Here is a 21,047-nt window from a genome sequence, read left to right as displayed (position 1 = left end):
AAAAGCTACGTCTTCAAAGGGAAGCTGTTTGCCACCATCTCACCAGCCCTGGGGCCCGTCATGCCCATTCCACATAGTCCCTTACCGCGGAAAGCAGGATAATTTAATGCACGTGCTAATTTGGGTGCCTCCGTGTCTATAAAAAGCTCTATAGCTCAGCAATGGATTGACCAAACCCTGTCACGAATCCGCGCCCAGCTCTAAGTGAACAGCTAGAATCAGAAAACCCTTTGTCGCTGACGATCTTCAGACATTCTGTACAACTTGGGAGATTTCTCTAATTGCTATAATTGCAGATTGCTCAAGACTGGAACTCACTGTAAATCATCCCATTTTCTGAGAAATTCTGGAACTGTCATCCAATTTTCCAGGAACGGCGGATGTGAGCTGCCAAGTCTGGCTGCTGGGTTTTACGGGAGGAGGACCATGCCATCCAACGTCACCGAACGGCACGACTGAGCATTTCCTCCAGGGGCGACGGAGGCACGACGGAGGCTCGCCGGGCTGACTACCGTGCGCCCACGGCTTCCTGGCTCCTGCAGAGCGGCCTCCGGCACCTGAGTCAGCCAAGACCAACAGTTGTCCGGGGGCTGAGGCGCGACCTTCGCCCGGCGCTGCCATCTCTGTGTGGCCCTGCGGGAAACTGAAGATGGGGGCACGGGGAGGTTGCGAGAGGGACTCGGTGCTGCCCATCAGGTCTGCCCTCCAGGTCCGCTCTGTAACCAGCTGGCGAAGACACTTCTCCACCAACGTTCAGACACTCCCCCGGGGACGGTATCCCTTGTGGTGCACTGATCCATCCCCTCCATGTGGGAGTGACGGTATGGAGTGTAAGGCAGCAGGATAGACGATGGGCGCAGTCTGGGCCCAGACACCTGACCAAAGCTAAGTGACCACGGGAGAACGAGCCACGGGTACAGCACAGAGCTTTCGTCAACAGGGTGAGGCCCTCTAAGAACAAGAAATCAGCCCTGCAGAAGGCAGAGGGCCTTGCACAAAATCACCCACAAAACAGACCCGCTGTCCCCAGCACGCTCCGCATTTCGGCTAGGGTGCCGGCGCTCTCTTCTGGTTGGTGACCGGCTTCGGTCTCATCTCAAATTCAGCGGCTACAATGAATAATTCCTAACCTTCGGCCTCTCTTTGAAGGTCCACATCACTTTGATGCCAAAAAAATTAAAAAGGAAATCTCTCTGCAGCCGTGGCACACAAGGAAATTCTCATCGCTATTACCAAAGAGAGACTTTATAGATGAAGGGAGGAGACAACATCATCAGATCAAGGGTAGAGCATACGGAAGGACTTCCAAACCTTGGGAGCCCTGCTGGGGAGACACTGAGGCCGAGAGAGAGATGGTACAGGTACGTGAAGTGTTTGAAGACTCATAAAGATGGACAAGCTTGGGGCATTCGGGGGCTCAGCTGTTGAAGCCTTTGGCTCAGGTCAAGATCGGGGGTGGGGGGTGTCCCTGCTCAGCGGGGAGTCTGCTTCTCCCTCTCCCTCTGCCCCTCCCCTTGTTCCCTTTCGAATAAATTAAAAAAAGAAAAATAAAGACGGACCAAGCCTGGCTAGCGCATTCCTTCTGATGTGTCCCTGCACACGGTCAAGTAAAAGTTCAAACACAAACTTGGTTCGGAAGATGAAGGAAGTGTCCAGGGGAGACCCACCGGGCAGCCTGAGAACCTGGAGGGCCGGGTCTGAACGTGCCGTGCCCTGCACCAAACCCCACCGGATGCTACTGGGTGGACGGGGCGGGAAGGAGCCAGTCTCGGGGCGGGGGCTCCCTCTCTGAAAGGCAGGCCGCGCCTGGGCCCAGAGCCTGCCCTCTCCCCACTTCTTGCCCAGGATGCAGTGCCCCCACATGAACGTCCCCGAAGGCGCCACGGCCCCTGCCATCTGAGCTCAGGGGCCCAGCAGACAACCACACCTGAACACCCCATCCCGCGCATCACAGGCAAAGCCGCACAACAATGACAAGCTCCTCAAGGAGAGGGAGGGTGCCAGGACACAGAGGACAGGTGATAAGCCTCCCAGCACCAAGTGAAGACAACCGTGGGAGACATGTGCTCCTCTGCGGGACGTGCCAGCAGCCCCAGTACAGCCACGGCCAGCGATGGAGCGGGTCTCGGTCGCTAACTCCGTCTGCGCCGTGGCCCTGAGCCACTGCCCATGCAGGTGGCAGCCGCCCACGCCCCCCCATACCTGGTAGTAAGGATGGTGCAAGAAGGAATCTGGGCAGCCGGCTAAAGCCATCGGCTCCTCCTTCCCGTTACGCTGACCGCTCTGCAGCACCTGCAACGGAGACAGACGGTAAGAAGCCTAAGCAGAGAAATTTATTCCTCCCAACTTGTCCGAGAACAGCGCGACTAAGGGGGTTGCCTCTGGGACACCCCTCGGGCGGTCAGGTGCTCGGTTGGGATCTCCACTCGCGGGGGTACTGGCCATTCTTCTGAGACAGGAGCCAGCTACGGAGCCCTGGGGAACTGCCCACATAGTCCCAGGGCCCCCAGACCACTGAAGGGGACCTGGCCCATGGCACTGACCACATGCCTTCTCAGGAGCTCCCAGGGACTCCTGGGTTCCTTTCCTAGTTACAAATATTAACACCCTGACGATTTATCATACTTGGGCCATGATGGATTTAGCCCAATTCTGATGAGGAAGGGAGGTGGGTATGTGCTGCTGGGGTCCTCAGGGGGCTGCCTGTGTGCACACTGGGTCCCCTGGCCACAGTCAAGATCGACCACTGTCAGGGGCATCTAAGACCCCCGGCCAGCTCTATGCTCTCCCTGAAGGCCCCGGTTCTGTGAGTACAACCCCTGAGAAGAACATTCCCAGAAATGGACTTGCAAAGACCCGGGAGACTTTCCCGCCCTCTACATGAGCTGCAAATACCAGCAGCTACGTGAAAAGGCATACTGGCTCTTCCAGGGAGCTCCTAATAAGCAGGAAACAGAGATCCTGACTTTTGCTGTTTTACTCTACTACAGAGCAAACCACCAGCTCGCCACCTATGAAGCAGACGAGTTTCCCAGCTGAGTCTGACACAGGCCCCTCCCTTCTGATGCAGAGGACTGGGGCTGGGGTGAGGGACGAGGGGTGAGGGGCGACCGGTGCCTTGGCCTGGACTTGGGATGGGTCTTCCCTGTGCCTCTGAACACACAGACAAAAAAAGGAACGCTCCGCCAAACTTCCATGAAGCAAGCTTCTCTGAGACCCATCTTTCCTTCGAAATCTCAGCAGCAAGCAGAGAGCGGGGTGTGGATTCCAGGAACAGGGTCATCAGTCATGAAAACATTTTCAGGAAAGGCAACGAACGCTCCCCATCATAATCACTCCCAGAGGTTCACGTCCTGCACCCTTGCTTCCTCCATATGGGGTCCAGACACCCTGAATAATTCATAACTATGGGCCACGAGAGGCTTTCTTGAGCCTCTGTCCTTCCAACTGTCGGCTCCAGCTCCACCACCAGCAAACGCACTATACCCTGCAGGACTGAGCTCAGGAATCACCTCCTCCAGCAAGTCCCCCCAGACTGCCTCTCGCCAATCATTGCTGCTCCAAGATGGCTCCGTCCGTGTCCCTTCTGGGCTCCTGGCCCCACGCTGGGCTTATATTCATCTTTTCATTGGCCACACAGAATTGTAAATGATCCTTCCCAGTCTTGCTCCCCACCAGGTAAACTGTGCGTTCACTGTGCCCCAACGCCCACGCCAAGAGTGGACGCTGCCCCCACCTCACCAGGCTCTCAGCATCTGGATCCAAGCAGGGCAGCGTTCACAAAGGGGACTCTGAGTGGTCATCCGTGACAGCCTGTTAGAGCAGGAAGAAAACAAAATGACTCCAGGACGGCGGCCGCCCCACCACGTCCAGGGTCCATGGTCAGCAGGACCCCCAACCTCTCCTACACTGTCCCCAGCAGAGGGTAGGCAACAAGAACCCCTACCATGAGGAAGCAAGGAAATGGAGCCGAGCAAACACTTTCTGCTCCTATGCTCAGGGCATGGAAGGGCTCATCTCCCGGGAGTCGCTTTACTATGAAAAACATAAGGACAACTTAGAAAGGGGCTCATTTCTCTCCACGAAATTAAAAAGGAGAATGGAAGAAACAGTACAGGCAGGAGGGGGACTAGGACAAGATAAACTGAATGCTGGGGGCGGTCACATCAAATCAATACAGCAGAAAACTCAACCTGCCCAAATGAAATCCCAGAAACATGGACAACAGCCCCCAGAAAGAACGAGCCAAACATGGAGGCAGAACAGCAGCTTCCAGATCGGTGCAGAATTCAGGGTGCAGAGAGCAGCACCCAGCTGTGAAGGGAACAGCACCTGCCCATCGGGGCCCCATGCCCCACCCCCCACAGAAATGCTCCCTCCAGATAGTTTGAAGTCTTCAGAATTCAGAAATCAGAAACTCACAGAAGCTTCCCACGGGAAACCTAAGATCAGATGGGGGACAAAAGTCAGGATATTGATTTCATCTGCTGAAACAGCACAGAAATCAAGGTAAGACCCAGTAATGGGCTGACCTGGGTCCTCCCCCAAAATCAGAAGTTGAAGCCCTAACACCCAGGACGCAGAATGTGGCTGAATTTGGAGGTGGGAGGTCTTTAAGGGGTGACTGGGTTCCAGTGAGGCATTAGTGTGGGCCCTGATCTGGTGTAAGAGGAGATCAGAACACAGACACGCAGACGGAAGACCATGGGAACATACGGGGAGCAGAAAGACGTCTGATCACCAAGGACAGAGGCCTCGAGGGGGAACAGCCCTGCCCACAGCTCAGTCTCAGACTCCAGTCTCCAGAGCCATGAGAAAATGTATTTCTGTTGTTTGAGCCACCCAGTCCGTACTATTTGGTTCTGGTGGTCCTAGAAAACGAATTCAGACCCAAGGTATTAGAACACTACTAAATTGTCATTTTAGCTAAAAGGAACAGAAGCACCCTAAACGTGTAACATTTACTCCCAACTACTTATGTTTCCTGCAAGTGTGTAGGATCCTTGAAGCCACCTGGACGGAAACTGAAGAACATTCCCTAAGGGGCTGCTGGGCTGGAAAGAACAGGGCAGGAGCCGTGGAAGCACTAACCAGATGGCGGGAGCACTCCACTCCCCGCCTGGGCACAGCTGTGGCGGGTCACCTCCCTCCAGCCTCCGGCAGGGCCAGCAGCTCCCAACCCTGTGCACCTGCACGCCCCCATGGTGGCGAACTCCATGTGTCCAGGCTGCAGGCCCAGCCATTTCATCCAACACCAACCTAGAAGCTGTTCTGAAAGTCCTCCGTGGGGCACCTGGGAGGCACAGTCGGTTAAGCATCCGACTCGTGGTTTCAGTTCCGGTCGCGATCTCAGGGTGGTGAGATTGAACCCCACATCGGGCTCCACGTTGAGCAGAGAGTCTGCTTGAAACTCTCTCTCCCTCTGCCCCTCCCTGCTATGCATGCACACTCGCACACTCTCTCTCCCCCTCTAAAATCAATTAAAAAACCATAAATAGATAAATAAATGAATAAAAGTGTTCTGTAGGCGCAGTTAACATCTGAAATCACGGACTTGAGTAAAGGGAAACCTTCCATAATGGACACGGGCCTTGTGCAATGTGTTGAAGGCATAAGAGCAAAGACTGAGGTCACCCCGGGAAGGGATCTGACCTCAAGACTGTAGCAAACTCCTGTCTGAGTTCCCGAACTGCCAGCCAGCCCCACGAACTCCAGATCTGTCAGCCTCTACAGTCACACGAGCCAATTCCTTAAGGTAAGTTTCTGTACAGAGCCATATATGTGCGGTTTCTCTGGAGAAGTCTGACATACAAACACCAACCAATCACGGCTGGCTGCCAGGACCATTCTGTGCTGTCTCCTGTGGGCCTCCCCAAAGCCCGCGAGGGTCTGATGGCTCTGCATAGACAGCTTCCCAGCTCTGGGCCCTTCTGTAAACACATCTTCCCACCTCTTCAGTCTGAAGCCTCACTTTCCTGGGATGCTGTTTTTTCCCCCTTCGCCCACATCCTGGCAGGCCTGGGAGAGGTGCTCCCATCCTCCTGGCTCCCCCTTCTTGCCACAGAGTATGGGCCTTCCTGGCCGTTTAAGGACCCTCTCTGTACCCATATTAACACGTTACCCCACACCTCCTTCTGCCACTGCTTCCCACACTCCTTCTAGCTCACTCTGTGCCTGCTGCTTGCCCTGCCTCGTATGCCTCCGGAACTCTGGGATGTGTTCAACACCGGGAAACACACTACTTTCCCCCTGAAAGTTCAAATTTAATGGCTGTTGGAGCGCCCAAAATATCACAGAAACATGCCCATTTTATCACCTTAATATGACCTTTGAAAGTATTTACCAAGTGAGATTGCTTCTCAGCCAGAAAAATACATATCCCATAAGCCTGTTGAGTAGTCCCTTTGGAACAGGAAAACTATAGTTAGATATACTAAGAAGATCAGAGTAACTCTGGTCTCTCCTAAAATGTCTCAAAACTAAAGCTAACCTCATATTTAATGGTGAAAGATGGAAAGCTCTTCCCTAAGACCAGAAACAAGGCAAGGATGCCAGCTTTAACCTCTTCTACTCAACATTGCATTTGAAGTTCTAGCTAAAGTAATAGAGCAAGAAAAATAAATAAAAGACACCCAAACTGGAAAGCAACTAACACGATCTCTGTTCACAGATGACATGATCTTATCTACAGAAAACTCTAAAGATTACTAAGACACACACTCAATCTCAAGCTAATAAATGCATTAAAGTTGCAGGACAGAAGATCAACACACTAAAATCTCTTGAATTTCCATACTCTAACAAAAAGTCTGAAAAGGAGATTAAGAAAACTCCAAGGGGTGTCTGGGTGGCTCAGTGGGTTAAGCATCTGCCTTCGGCTCAGGTCATGATCTCAGGGTCCTGGGATCGAGCCCCGCATCAGGCTGTCTGCTCAGCAGGGAGCCTGCTTCCTCCTCTCGCTCTCTGCCTGCCTCTCTGCCTACTTGTGATCTCTGTCAAATAAATAAATAAAATCTTTTAAAAAAGGAAAAAAAGAAAACTCCATTCAAAACAGCATCAAGAATCACAACGAGGAATATATTCAACTAAGGAAGCAAAAGATTTGTACACGAAAAACTACAGATGTTGCTGTAGGAGTATAAAGAAGATAAGATAACATAAATAAGATAAGCATCCTGTGTTTGTGGTTTAGAACATTTAATATTGTTCAGATGATGATAATACTCAAAGCAATCTAGAGATTCAGTGCAGTCCCTCACAAATTCCCTCCAGCATTGTTGAAGAAATCAGTAAAACCTACTAAAATCTATAGAGATTCTCACAGGACCCCAAATGCCCAAAAAAAACCCTTGAAAAAGAAGAACAAGATTGGAGGACTCACATTTCCTGATTTCAAAACCTACTACGAAGCTATAGTGATAAGGACAGCAGGAAATGGAAGAAGGACAGTCATACAGACTAATGGACTTGAATAGAGGGCACAGAAACAAATCGTCATATATACTGGCTGGCTGATTTTCAACAAAGTTGCCGGGACCATTCAATGGGGAAAGGACAGTCTTTTCAATAAATGGTTTTGGGAAAATTGGATAGCCACGTCCAAAATGATGAGGTTGAACTTTTGACTCACACTAATCAACTAACTAGGTTCCTTAATGAACCTACGGAAAAGTTTCCATGATGTTGGATTTGACAACGACTTCCAGGATAAGACACCAAAGGCACAGACAGCAACAAGAGACAAACTGGGCTTCATCCAAATTAAAAACACTTGTGCAGAGGACATGATCGAGGGAGTGAAAAAACCCACAGAGAAGGACAAAAGAGTTGCAAATCATTTATTTGAAAGGGATTAATATCCAGAATATATAAAGAACACCTACAAGTCAACAATAAGAAAACAAGCCACCAATTTCATAAATGGCCAAAAGACTATAACTAGACATTTCTCCAAGGTAAACAAATAAACGACCAATAAACCCATGAAAAGATGCTCCACATCACTAGTAATTAGGGAAACACAAATCAAACCACCATGAGATGCCACACAAAATCACAAGTGTTGATGGGGATGTGGAGAAACTGAAACCCTTCTGCCTCACTGATGAGAATATAAAATGGTGTGTCCTCTATGGAAAATGGAAAAAAAACCTCCTCAAAAAATCAAATGAAATGAACATAAGTTCCAGAAACTCTATTTCTAAGCATATACCCTAAAAGAAGTGGGAACAAGGACTCAAACAAATGTTTGTACACCCATGTTCACAGCGGCACTGTGGTCAATAGCCAAAGTGTGTAAACGACCCAAGTGTCCATTAACAGATGAATGCACATGCAACACGTAACCTATCCATGCAAAGGAATATTATTCAGCCTTGAAAAGGGACGTCATTTTGTTGCACACTATGAAATGGATGAACCTTAAAGACATTATGCCAAATGAAGTAAGTCGGTTGCCAAAGCACAAACATTGTAGGACCTCCCTTATATGAGGCACCTAGTACAGAAACAAGATGTAGAAGTTAGCAGGGGCTGGGGAGAAGGGAAGTGTGTTCAATGGATACAGAGCTTCTGTTTGGGATGAGGACAAAGTTCTGGAAATAGATAGCCATGATGGTTACACAAAACTGTGAACGTACTTAAGTCAACTGAATTGCACACTTAAAAAATGGCTAAAGTAGTACATTTTAGGTTTCATATATTTTATCCCCAGTTTTTAAATACCAGAAAAGTTGGCTATTCGATAAGCTTCCATTAATAAAATTAACAATCTCCACTCAATTTTTTTAAAGATTTTATTTATTCATTGGGGGGGAGGCGCAAAGGGAGAGAGAGGATCTCAAGCAGACTCCCCACTGAGCACAGAGCCCAGTGAGGGCTGGATCTTACAACACAGATCCTGACCTGAGCCGAAATCAAGAGTCAGACATTCAACAGATGGAGCCACCAGGCACACCCCCGCCCCCCAGCCCTGCTAAATATTTTTAAATACAACCATGAGATTCAGCAGAATTTCTTAGGATGCTAAAACGAAGATGGATAACACAATGACTGCAAACTGACTTTTATACAAACTTTTTTTTTTTCTTTTTTAAATGCCACCACGTTCCCGGTCACGCTAGTTCTACCACTTGGATACTGTTGACGGCTTCTCCATTTTGGTTTCTCTTGAGCAGTCATGCCCCCTCTCAGTTGTGTGACTCTGTGTAACCCAAGTGTCTGGCTGGTGAAATGGAACCCCCATGGCAAGGGCAAACCCTCCATAAATCCGCCCTGCCGTCTACACTCAACAAAGACAAAGACCACAGTCACGATCTGTGCTCTGGTGTAGACTCAAACCCCCATCCTGCTCCTGAACAACAAAAAAAGAAACCCCAAAAACAAAACAACAACAAAAAAAACCCCACACTTTGAAACGTCTTATAGCAGGGCAGGGGTGACATCCTATGCCCCTTTAAAAGAGTCCCATATTCAAATCATCAGCTGATTTACCAAAATGATGTGCTCCACAGGCAGGCAGATACTGCAACTTTATATCTACAACAATAAAAGGCATCCTCACGAACAGTTGTAGACTGACTCAGAAATTGTACCAACGACTGTTGTCTTTTCTCTTCCTTTCATGAAAGGGGCTTATGGATAAGGTCATCATGCTGTGTTGGTTTCATGTGTCTTTTGATTATGAATTTTGTCTGTTGCCAGAGTGCTATTATAAATAATGTATTGGCAGCTGTCCCCCCCACTTTTTAAAAGCTTTTACTTATTCATTTTTAGAGGGTGAGCATGGGTAGGAGCAGATGTAGAGGGAGAGAAGAAGAGAAAGAGAGGGAGGGGAATGGACTCCCCGCTGAGCATGGAGCCCAATGCGGGGCTCGATCTCATGACCCTGAGATCAAGATCTGAGCCGAAATCAAGAGTCGGTCACCTAGCTGACTGAGCCACCCAGGGATCCAGGGGATCTGTCCCTTTTAATGGAGTTTTGAACTTATGATGAAAATTTAAATAATCTTCACCATGAAGCTTGAACTTTCTTCCTTATTAGACTACAGTTCGGACAAATAGTTCAAGCAAAGCCAAAAGTTAGCTGATTCTAGAGTCAACATTTTTCTCAACAACGTCAATATTTACACTTGTGGGTCCAGTAGCCGAACCTCAACAATGCCTTTGTTCTTTCTGTTTCATGTTTGTTTTTCCATTTTAAGGGCCATTTCTACTTCATTAAATGATACAACTGTCTTAAAATTTGAAAACATTGCACCAATAAAGCTTTTTCAGGCGTTCCTGAGACCCAGAAGGCTGGCACGCGTAGGCCTTTCACATCACAACCAACCGCAGAGTCGGCTCGTGGTGCATTTCAACGGCCCGGCGCCCTCCCACCAGGATGACCCCCTATGCCAGGAAAATCGGCTAGGACGCCCACAGGTCCGCTGAAGGACCCTCGCATCTCATGACCCGCCTGAGGCGCACGCTTGGCACCGTGCTCAGGTTCCGGACAGTTCACACTGATTCACACCGATGCTTCCCCTTCTGATCTGTTCTCCTTCCCGAACATGCTGTGTGTGACCGACGAAGCTGACGCTTGGCGCGATGACGGGACACAACCCACCAACTGAAAACAGAGACAGGCTCGGGTTGGTAGTTAGGACCTGCAAGCACACGGGCTTCCCCTGCACACCCGCCCTCCAGGATGGAGAGTGCTGCCCACCGGACCTGCCACCCTGTCCCCACCTCCCTGCACCCACACCCCTTTCCTGCCTGGCTTAGGGCAGCAGTCTGCAACGACCACTCCCCAGCAAACATCCGAGCTCCCTCACGTGTCCCCTCCTCTGACCCACTCTGAGAAAACACAACTCCTCTGCTTACCTAGCCATCCCCAGCACCCCTGAAGTCACCGACCATGCAAGAAGGGCTCTCTCCATTTTGACTCAGCCACAAATCCAAAATGTGCATTTAGTACTACTGGGAAAATCGGGTACGTCTCCTTAGGGAATTTACTATGTCCTCTCCAGCAAGTCCATTTCCCACTTTCTGCTCATGGCTGCCTCGCAGGACACTCAGATGACACCCAGCACAGGCAGTGAAGGGCTTATTGTGCCACCACCCGGCTCCACGGTCACGGCCGGCACGTGAACTCAATCCTATCCCACTTGCTAGTTGGTAAATGCCTTCTTGTTCAAGGATGTGGTCTTGCTCCCTGCCGCACCCAGGACGGCACACAGTGGGGACTGCACGCTGGCGGGACTAACCACCATCCCTGTGTGTGCAGAGCTTAAACAATAACATTTAATTTAAAAATAAAATTGCAAAGAGAAACTGCCAGTCTTAAGTCACTGTAGGACTTTTTATGAAGAAAGCACTCCCTTCCATAAAAGCCAGAGGTCTGCTGTTTACCAGGAACAACGTAATGGACCAATGTTCATGGCATATTAAGACAGTTACTTGTGGAGCTGAAAACATAATATTCGCATTCTAAATCATAACAAACACATAAAAAGAAACTCACAATACTTCAACATCAAAGGGAAAACAGAAACCAGGCAATGAAGACAGCATTCAAAAAAGAAACAATGTATTCCGAAGACGGATGACATGTAGCAATAAACGTCAACTGATTCCCTTCTTTTCAAAATAACAATCAGAACTATCCCACTATTAAAAAAAAAAAAAAAAAAAAAAACAACACTCAAAGCACGTGAAATAGAAATGGTTTAAAAAGAGAGCCAGGAAGGGACGGACAGAGACAGAGCAGGCAGAGACCCAAGAACAGGACAAAAGTCTAGCATGGTGACAAGCACAGGGACAGGCCCGGCAAAGCGCAGGGCCAGCGAGATGCTCACACCCCCAAGAACAGCAGAGCACGCGGCCCCCAGTGTGGTTAACAATCAACCACAGGGCTCGGGCTTCACCCTCCACAGAACACGATGTCTGCATGCAGGGGTCTTGTAGCAAATAAAGGGACCTTACACGTTGACAAGAAACTCACACTGAAAATAAAGGAAAGGGATGCAGTAGTTTTTAATCATATGGTAGCTTTATAGACGAAATAAATTTGGAGACTTCAATAGAATTAGAACTTTTATTATAAATATATACCAAAATCAAAATAATATTCAAAAAATACCCTTATAGGGACACCTGGGTGGTTCAATCAGCTAAGCGTCTGACTCATGACCCTGAGGTCCTGGGATCGAGTCCTGCACTGGGCTCCCCGCTCAGCAGAGAGTCTGCTTCTCCCTCCACCAGCCCTTCCACCCTGCTCCTGCTCTTTCCTCTCTCAAAGAAATAAATAAATTCCTTTAAAAGAAATAATAAACATTCTTCTGATAGAAGACATGACAGATAAAACAGACTGAAATCCACACTCCTTCCACCTTCATCTCTATAGGTAAAGAAAGCCATGGACTTAGACGTTCTTACTATTGATTATTTCAAGTTGTCAAGACCGGAAAAAGGGGGAAAAAAAGAAAAAGATGGTTCCAAGTGCTTCCGTAGACCAGGCAGAAGGCTACATAGGGATGTGTGAGTACATGTGCAAACACACACACATGCCCTCTCACTAGAATCATTCCCGCTGTTGACAAGAGCCAAATGAAGCGCAGGGGTCAAGGTCCTGGGGCCACTGACGGGAAAGAGACTGAGGAGACTGAGGTGACCGAGGATGTGACGGAGCTCAGTCCAGAAGTCCACACTCTTAACTAGAACCCCACAGTTCCATGGTTTTCAAATTAGGGTCCCTGGACAGATGGAAAGACAGCACAGGCACCACCTGGGAACCCGCACACACGCACATGCTCTGGCCCGGATGTGGACCCGTTGAATCAGAAAGTGGGGCCCTTGTGTCCATGGCCTAACACCAACCACGGGGCACCCCGGGGGCCTGAGCTGCACCCCAGAGCAGCGAAAGTAAAATCTAGGGGATGCGGGCATTGTTTTAAGCTCTACGGTGTTCCCAACGTTGAGAACCATGGCTCTCGTCTCTTTTCTTTACTTGAGTAATCCTTTTTTATGATATTTGCAAGGGGGGACAATTGGGAGAAAATTGCAATAAAGCTTTGAAGAGTCACATCTCACTTTCTAGAAGTGGGGCGGGGAGCCCACCTCAACGGGATGGAGTAAGCAACATAATCAGCTCCTCCAAATGCCACCGGAATCCCAAGGGCCAGATTCCCAGAGAGAAGCCGTACCTGGTCCACTTCCGGCCTTTCAAAAATCAATTACTTTTTCCTACACAATAGAAAGAATCCTTTCTAGAACACAGGCGGGTGGATGGGGAAGGGCGGCAGGCCAAAGGGCCACCCTCACCCACCTACAGCAGAGACTGACCTCGGCACATCAAACTTCGGGGCTTCAGGGACAAGGGTCTGCATATGACCCTACATAGGAGCATCACCTTTGACTTTATACTCTGTGTCTCTTGTAAGAGACTCTTTGGGATATTCTAGTCACATATCCACAGTTCCTTACCCCTAAGTGCTTTGGTCAGCCTCCAGACAGAAAACCAGCAAAATTCTTTAAATGAAAACTTGGTGATGGCCACACTCCTCACTTACGTTATTGGTGGGGGGCATCGTGCCCTCACATGATCCACGTGGGGACTCGATCGTGAGTCCCATCAGATAGGCCAGGAGGCTGAGCAGAAGCAGCCTGCCTTGGGTCACCCGCGCTGGCCAAGTGTGTGGTCAGGGTCAGTCCTGGGGCAGTGCTCTGCCCACATCCTGGGTCCTGAGCTCGGATGCGAGGCCCTGGGAACAGAATATCTGGTCCGTGTGAGCCAGGAGAGGCCAAGGGTGGATGCTGGTCTTCAATTTCCAGCTGCCTCCACCTGCGGGCAGTGGGGTCTGTTAACATGCACATGTGCAGTCCCGTGCTAAGCGCAAGAAAGGGTTGCTAAGCCAGCCCCCGAAGGCTCCTGGAAGGAATGACCCAAAGGCCTCGAGGTGCCCAGCACTGGAGGTAGTCGAGAAACAACCAAGCGAGAGAAGAGCGAGGGTACCCACAGAGAACAGCCGGGACTGCACACAGGCAGAGCAGCCTCCCAACCTCCATCACGAATGCATTGCCAGGGACAACCACACTGGCCTCGGGTCATGCAAACAGAGGCGATGGGGGTCCATGAGAATGCCTCACCCCACCTTCCCCGGCCCGCCTTCCCAGAAGGATGGAAGGGACCATCCCCACTTCCCAGATGAGGACACAGGCTTTACAATGAGGAAGGACCTGGCCAGGGCCACCCAGGGAGTGCAGGACCTTGCAAACAGGGAACACCCAAGAATCAGCATAGGTAGCCGGCCTAGGAATCGGAGAGGAAGGACTGGGAGCTCTGGCAGAGGAAGGCATCCCACCCTGTGTGACCGGGGACCCCAGGGGGAGAAGGAAAACCACTGTAATCTTAAACTTAAAATGCGGATTTACTCACGGGCCTAAAATTGGGCTCCTTTTTAAAGAACTTCCTTTTCCTGATATATGTGTGTGTGTGTGTGTGTATTCTTTAACTCATCAACGTTTTGTTTTCACTACTGGTGTCATTACTTAGAATAATCCTTGACGGTTGAGATTTCTGAATTATCATCAATTACTGAATGCTTGTGGGTGCCTTCTCAGGGACTGCTCTCTGCACATCCAAATGTAACAGGAGAACACAAATGAGAGACTGAATCACTTAAGTGAAAAAGGGAGAGATCACCGTGATGGCGCCCACATCACCCACCATGTCCCTGACCCAGCAACCTGTCCTTCACGGGCACACGGCGCCATTAACCCTACTGAAAGACCTCGGGGTTGACTTCGCGGCCTGCACACCCGGTCTTCTAATCGTTGGGAAAGGAATTCAAACTTTATCAGAAAAATGAGGAAAGGTCTGTAAAACTGTGCTTAGATTTAAACACCTTGTACAACAGATACAAATCCAAGTCCTACGGATCAGCACCTTAAAGTACAGCACTTGTCAGTACGCTGAAACTCACTTCACAGACGGGGGACATTCAGCTAAAGAAAGCTTGAGAATTTGCAGCCTCCCAAAGGCCTGCCGCTTCCTCCCTTCCTAATCGGCCCTCAAGTCCAGACCTGGAGCTGCCAGAACCCCAGTCTCTGGGGCTTTGGAGAAGGGGGTGTGGGGTCCCCGACCCCCAGGGTCCCCCTCAAGAGCCCCCCAGCAGTGGTAGTAACCCAGCTAGACTGCACACTGGCTGCTTCCCTGCGGAGTCCCTCTTGACCGCAAACCACTGATGAGTGATGACCAGGACACTTGGGGGCCCTCTGGAGCTCACAGAAGGCCCTCTGGAGCTGTTATGTTTCGTGCCAAGTGCAGGAATTACATATCCAAAAAACAAGTGATTAGGATCACTGGGTTTCACATCTTGAAAGCATTAAGGCTGCACTGCCTTCCAGAGTTTTCCCAGGGTCGCTGGTGAATTCAGCAAAGTAAACCCATTTCTTGGGCTCTCACGACACCAGACGCGTAGGGACTACAGGTCAGCAGAGCGAGACTTGCTTCTGCTCGCTCTACGAGGCATAGCTCAAATCCTGCAAAGCACGTGTCAGAGGAGGGTCCTGAATCTTGCGTGTAATGGCATCCCTCACACGGCTGGGAAAGTGAGCCTTGCGTCCCGGGTGTAAAGGTTTCTGACAGCTCCAAGCAGCGTAAATGTCAGCTTTGCTCTCAAACTTCACAGCCACGGCAAGTGTGGGACCGCACGCACACCTGCTCCCTCGCTCTCTCTCTGTCCACCACCTGGATGATCGGGGACAGACAACCACTCTTACTTCTGAGTGTGTTAATTGAGCGTGTCACCCACTCACACCTCGCAGAGAGCCCTGACCTGTGAAGTCCTTCTCGGCTTATGCTCAGGAGAGGTCGTTCTGGCCAGAGATCAGTCCAGTCACAGCTCTTCCCCGGTGCCCCGAAGACGAAACACCCATTTCTGAGCTGTGTTAGCCCCCGGAGTGTACCACACGCCAACGCGCCAGGCCCAGGACAAGTCGCCTGGGAAGCCTGCCCCCAGCACATGAAGCTGTACCCTCCCGGAGGGGATGGCTCAGCATCCGTTCACCAGAGAAGACAGTCCGTAATTACAGGTTTCACTAACAGTGATTATCAGACGGGGGGCTGGCAAGGAACGACGATCACAGGGCCACTGCGTGTCCCTCTGCCAAGGCCAGGGCTCAGTCAGTTAGGTCTGCACAAGACTCAGATTTGGATCTCTTATTTTTTAATTTTTTAAATTAATTGATTTATTTTTTATCATGCTCCACATCCAGCGTGGAGCCCAACGCGGGGCTGGATCCCACGGCCTGAGATCAAGACCTGAGCTGAATAATGAGATCCAGAGTCAGACACTCAACTGACTGAGCCCCCCAGGCTCCGGGTCTGGATCTCCGAGATAGAGTTTAGCTACAGGGGGTTCTGATAATGTTTTAAAACAACCCAAATACGTTCACTTTCAATCCATTAGCTTTAACCAAAAAACTGTCTTTCCTGATGAATAATCCCAACATTCTGTCCTTGGCAGGACTTGAACCGCCACCAAGGGACACACGCTGGACCCTCTGCAGAAGCAACAAACCACATCGCGAAGCTGCGTCCCTTCTCTTCTTTTTTTAGGGAGAGAAGCAGCGGGAGAGCAGAGGGGAAAAGACAATCTCCAGCAGACGCCACGCCCAGCACGGAGCCCCTTGTGGGGCTCGATCCCACGACCCCGAGATCATGACCTGAGCCAAAGCCAAGAGTCGGAAGCACAACCGACTGACCCTCCAGGTGCCCCCAGGCAGTCGTGTCTTCTCATATTCTCTGACCTGGGCTCCAAAGAAGAGAGGCACACGCACACGGCCGGTCACACGAGCACCACGACCAAGCCGCAGGAACTGCGGACACCCAGCAGCCTTCCCTTAGACGCTGACAGAGGCGGACTGCGGGCACCAAACACGGTACTTCATCCCGCGTCCGCTCCAGAGAGCCGTGCTGCTAGATCAAAGCATCGGAGGGGCACTGGAGGAAAGTAAGACCATCCGGCTTCCCGTAAAACCCACCTGTTTTACTATGAGTCCTTCCTGCTTCTGTGAATCGGAAAGGAAGGTGGGACCAGGCGCCAGCCTTCTGCTCTGCCTCTCGCATCATCCTTAAGAGCAGGAGCCACGTGGAGCAGAGCCCAAGCCACATGTGAGCCCAGCACCCACCACTGTGTGGCCTGGAGAAGGTCCAGGGTCTCTCATCACCCGCTAGCTGGGGGTGAGATGGGGCCACCTAAGTAAAGGGCACAGCCAGCCTGACACGGGGTGAGGTCACGACCCTCACCGGCCTATGCACTCCGACCTTCGACATTCTGGCTTTAGGCAACACGCACACTGACTGTCGTAGCCGGGACAGGGGTCTTAGGACCAGAGCCCCGTGAGGACGGGGGCCGGCCCAGGTAAAAACAGAAGGATGTCCTGGCCCCACAGACCCTGAGCGAGAACAGCTCTGGTCTCATGGACAAGGCGAGACCCACCCCCACCCCCCAAAAAGGAAAAAGTGATGAAGGCGCCTCTTTCAAAACCATCACGGGAAGTCCTAACTCCAACTACAGGAAGATGCACCACATGGAAACACCTATTTTTTACAAACTCTTGCTTTCTCACCTAAAAAAGGTCAAAACGGTTCTCTGCCACCTAGGTGACACTAAAAATTCTCCCAACTCCAACGTCCCGGAGGTCTCCACGCGTAATAACCTCCTTCACGAGACTCAGCTTTTCGTTCGTCATGAACGTCACAAATGGTCAACAGTCTTGAATGTCTAATGGTAAAATGGAATTTTTCAATTGTTCCGCTGAAAAATGAAACAGGTTTGTGTCTACACGGGCCACACTAGTCCCACGCTACCGGGGTCAGGATAAATAACCACCAAGAGTTTCTCCTCTGAAGTTTGCAATCGGCAGGATGTGCCATCTGAGAGCAACACTTCCCCCCATTGGTCCCACACACGGCAGGAGCCGCGGCAGCAAGGATGTCCCGATGAGCTATCTGCGGGCATCAGGTCACCCGTGGACGCAGCGGGACAAAGAAGGCGCAGCTCTGGAACGCCACCCTCGTCTCTGTCCGCCGTGCCATCCCCGGGACCAAGGCCTGCTGCTCCTGCCAGCGCGGAAGCATGGAGCTCAGACACAGAGCTGCCCAGCCCCCGCGGGCTCGCCGTCACCGTCATTATTACCGTCATTACAGGCCTCCACGCTCTCTAACTGCAACTGTGACTCAGAGAAAAATGAATCCTCCTTTACCTTGGAGTGCTCTGCGGCAGCCCGCCGGCCTGGCAACCCCCTCAGGAACTGCGTCACCAGGCTCCCCCGCCCCAAGAAAGAACAGGAAATCTCTCTTGGAGACAGGTGACAGGTGTGGCCCTCAGATCGTACCCAGGAGCCCCACGGGAGCTCTGCCTGGTGCAGAGAAGAGGGCCATTGCCTGGGGGCCTCAGGACGTGAGGAAGAACACGGCGGTGAGTTCCCGGTTCCTTTCACCTCCCACAGATTCCCGGATAGAGCACGGCACAAGTCTCCAACTGGAAACCACCAGCAGACCTGTACAAGAAACGCTTCCGGAAAGCCTGCCCTCCACCCCATACAAAGGATGGGGGGAGAAAACGGTTCTAACAAAACCAAAAGCCTTGTCCACAACAGCCACCCTACTCTATCCAACAGCACTGGAAGAACCTGTCCACCCACCCCGGTCTCGGCAGGGCACGCAGGGGCTCATTTTCACACCGCCCCCCATCCAGCCCTTGACTTGGTGGGGGGGGGGTCCCACTCAGATCCCCCGGCATAGTGTCTGCTGGCCAAACAGGAAGTGATCTTCTGCGTCCCACCCAGTGGAAACAAGACAACTGATCCCTCACAGGAGTATGGCCAGGAGGGGCCCCAGGGGAGCTCTGCCTCCACTCCCCTCCAGCATCATAAAGAGAACAGGAGGGAGAGGTGGGCTGAGTCGGCATCTCTGCCCCTCACCCCCGCTTCCCGTGCCAGCAGGGTCTGGTGGGAGCGGAGCGACCCCGACAAAGGACGAGGTGTGTGTACACCCCCCACTCCCCGACCCTGTTCCCAGGGGCCCAGAGGGGAGCGGCATTTCCCCTGCACTCGGCTGCGGAGAGGCAGTGCTCTGGGAAGGTGTAGATGTCCCCCTGAACTGTGACAAGGCTGTCCTCAGGTGACAGTGGCCAGGCCCAGCAGGCAAGGGCCACACAGCCCCACAGACCAGGAGCAATGCTTCCACGGGGAATGACCTGCCATGGAGATGAAGCAGGATCGTGACACTCACCCTAAACCCCAGATGCCCAGAGTACAACCGAAGTTCACCCGTCCCTCCAAGAACAAGATCCCTTGTGACCAGAACAGGAGAAGACAGCCACAGATGCCCACGGTGACAGGAGTCCGGTTGGAACCAGCACAGGTCTCAGAGCAGCCGTCCTAAGAAAGCCTGTTGAACGAGGACGGACTCTCCTGCCACAGAAGAGAGCTGGAGAGCTGCATCCCCACGGGACCTGCAAGCCGGGCACACCGGGCTCTCTTTCTTGCTTCCAGCTGAGGCCGTGAGCTGTCGGTTCCTTCCATCAGGGAGCCAGGTGCCGAGACCCAGCACAGCCCACAAGGCCATCCGTGGTGACCAGATGCCAGGACTACCAGCAGCCGACGGGGGCAGAGGTCCGGGGCCGCGCGCCGCGTGCATGGCGAGGGAGAGGGGGTGGCGCCCCGTGTGAGGCAGAAATGAAACAACACGGGCACTCCACGCGACGACACAAAGTCTGCCAAAAGAACGTTAAGGATGGTTCCAGCTCGGAGCGGGCGGCAGAAGCACAGTGAACGAGGGACAAGAACAAGAGAGTGCACGAAGAGAGCAGCGTGCGAAGACGCACGTGGTTCTAGAAGCCACGAGGAGGAGCAGGCGGGAGAGGAAGACACCACAGCACGCACGCCAGTCCCTTCGAGGTCTCTCTGCACGGACGCTGGCCTCAAGCCGCAGCAGGACTGGGGACTCTCTGCCCTCGGAAAGAGGAAGACAGAAGTTGCTCCATGTGTAGCTCAGTCCTGAGAAGGTCTGGGAGTCAGTCATACTGTAAACGGGGAGGAAGGACCCGTCAGCACTGCGGGGCAGAGGAATGGCTCCCGCCTCCGCAGGGCCCGGTCTTGCTAAACAGGTCACACCAGCCAGCAGTAACTAGCCCTCCTCTGGCTGCATCCCCAGGGTCGGAGGCCCAGAGACGTGCCCCCTGTGGAGCACAGGGGACCGGGTGGGAGCCACAAGGCTGGGGTGGGCCCACCTCTGCTGTCAGGCGAGAGCACACTCTGGGAGGAGCCCCGCAGATGGGGCAAGGCAGTAGACATGGGGCCTGGGGATGTGATGCCCTGACCCAAGTCAACCACCCCTACAAACTCTCCAACAAGAGAAACACAAGCAACAAAAACTTGGGCAAGGGGACGGCCGAGCTGTAGGCCCACCGGGGCCTCCGATGGATCAAGAGTGGGAGAACAGACTTCGGGCAACGTAAGCCCATCTGTACCTTTCCCTGTCTCCCATGATGACCCCAAAACAAACAGGGTTCTTGCGACTCAGAGACAGTGAAGAACAGAGGGAGGGCGGCCCTAACGCCCAACAGATCTCCCCGCACTGTCGCTCACAGCCCACAACCCTATCCCTCCAGGATCACGATCCCCACGGTGGGCTCACCCACATCCAGACGCTGCGTGCCCCGGGTCAGAGTCACCACCCACACTGAAGCCTGTAATTTATTAATTTCCCTGTTGGCCACTAAATGGTCCCTCTCAGACCCTCTTATGTGGTGTTTCAGCATCTTCCTAAACCGCCCCGGGGACAGGGCTCCAACTCACAGATCAAATACAAGTTCTTAAGGGATTATCTTGCTTCTAGGACAAGTTCCACATGTGCCAGGGCTGTGGCCAGCCGGAGGGCCCAGAGCCCCCAGCACCTCGCCTAGCACAGCCTCTGGTACCAAACATGGGCTCTCTGGAACTTACCAAATGAGCAGAAAACGTCAGGAAATGAGAACTAATTGAATGGTTTCCATCAC

The 21,047-nt window shown here is 51.9% G+C and overlaps 1 protein-coding gene across 1 annotated transcript in view; it reads right to left on the bottom strand.

The window, feature by feature from the left end:
• Positions 1-21,047, bottom strand: part of GRB10 (growth factor receptor bound protein 10) — a 167,798-nt gene that overhangs the window by 111,855 nt on the left and 34,896 nt on the right. The window contains exon 2 of the mRNA XM_032874995.1: positions 2,203-2,292. Within this exon, the coding sequence (XP_032730886.1) occupies positions 2,203-2,253 (51 nt within the window). The 5' untranslated portion in view covers positions 2,254-2,292. The remainder of the gene's footprint in view (positions 1-2,202; positions 2,293-21,047) is intronic.

Source organism: Lontra canadensis, unplaced genomic scaffold (genome assembly GCF_010015895.1).
Source record: "Lontra canadensis isolate GAN:19392208 unplaced genomic scaffold, GSC_riverotter_1.0 scaffold54, whole genome shotgun sequence".
In the NCBI taxonomy this organism is placed as follows: Eukaryota; Metazoa; Chordata; class Mammalia; order Carnivora; family Mustelidae; genus Lontra; species Lontra canadensis.
This window is presented reverse-complemented; position numbering and strand designations above follow the sequence as displayed.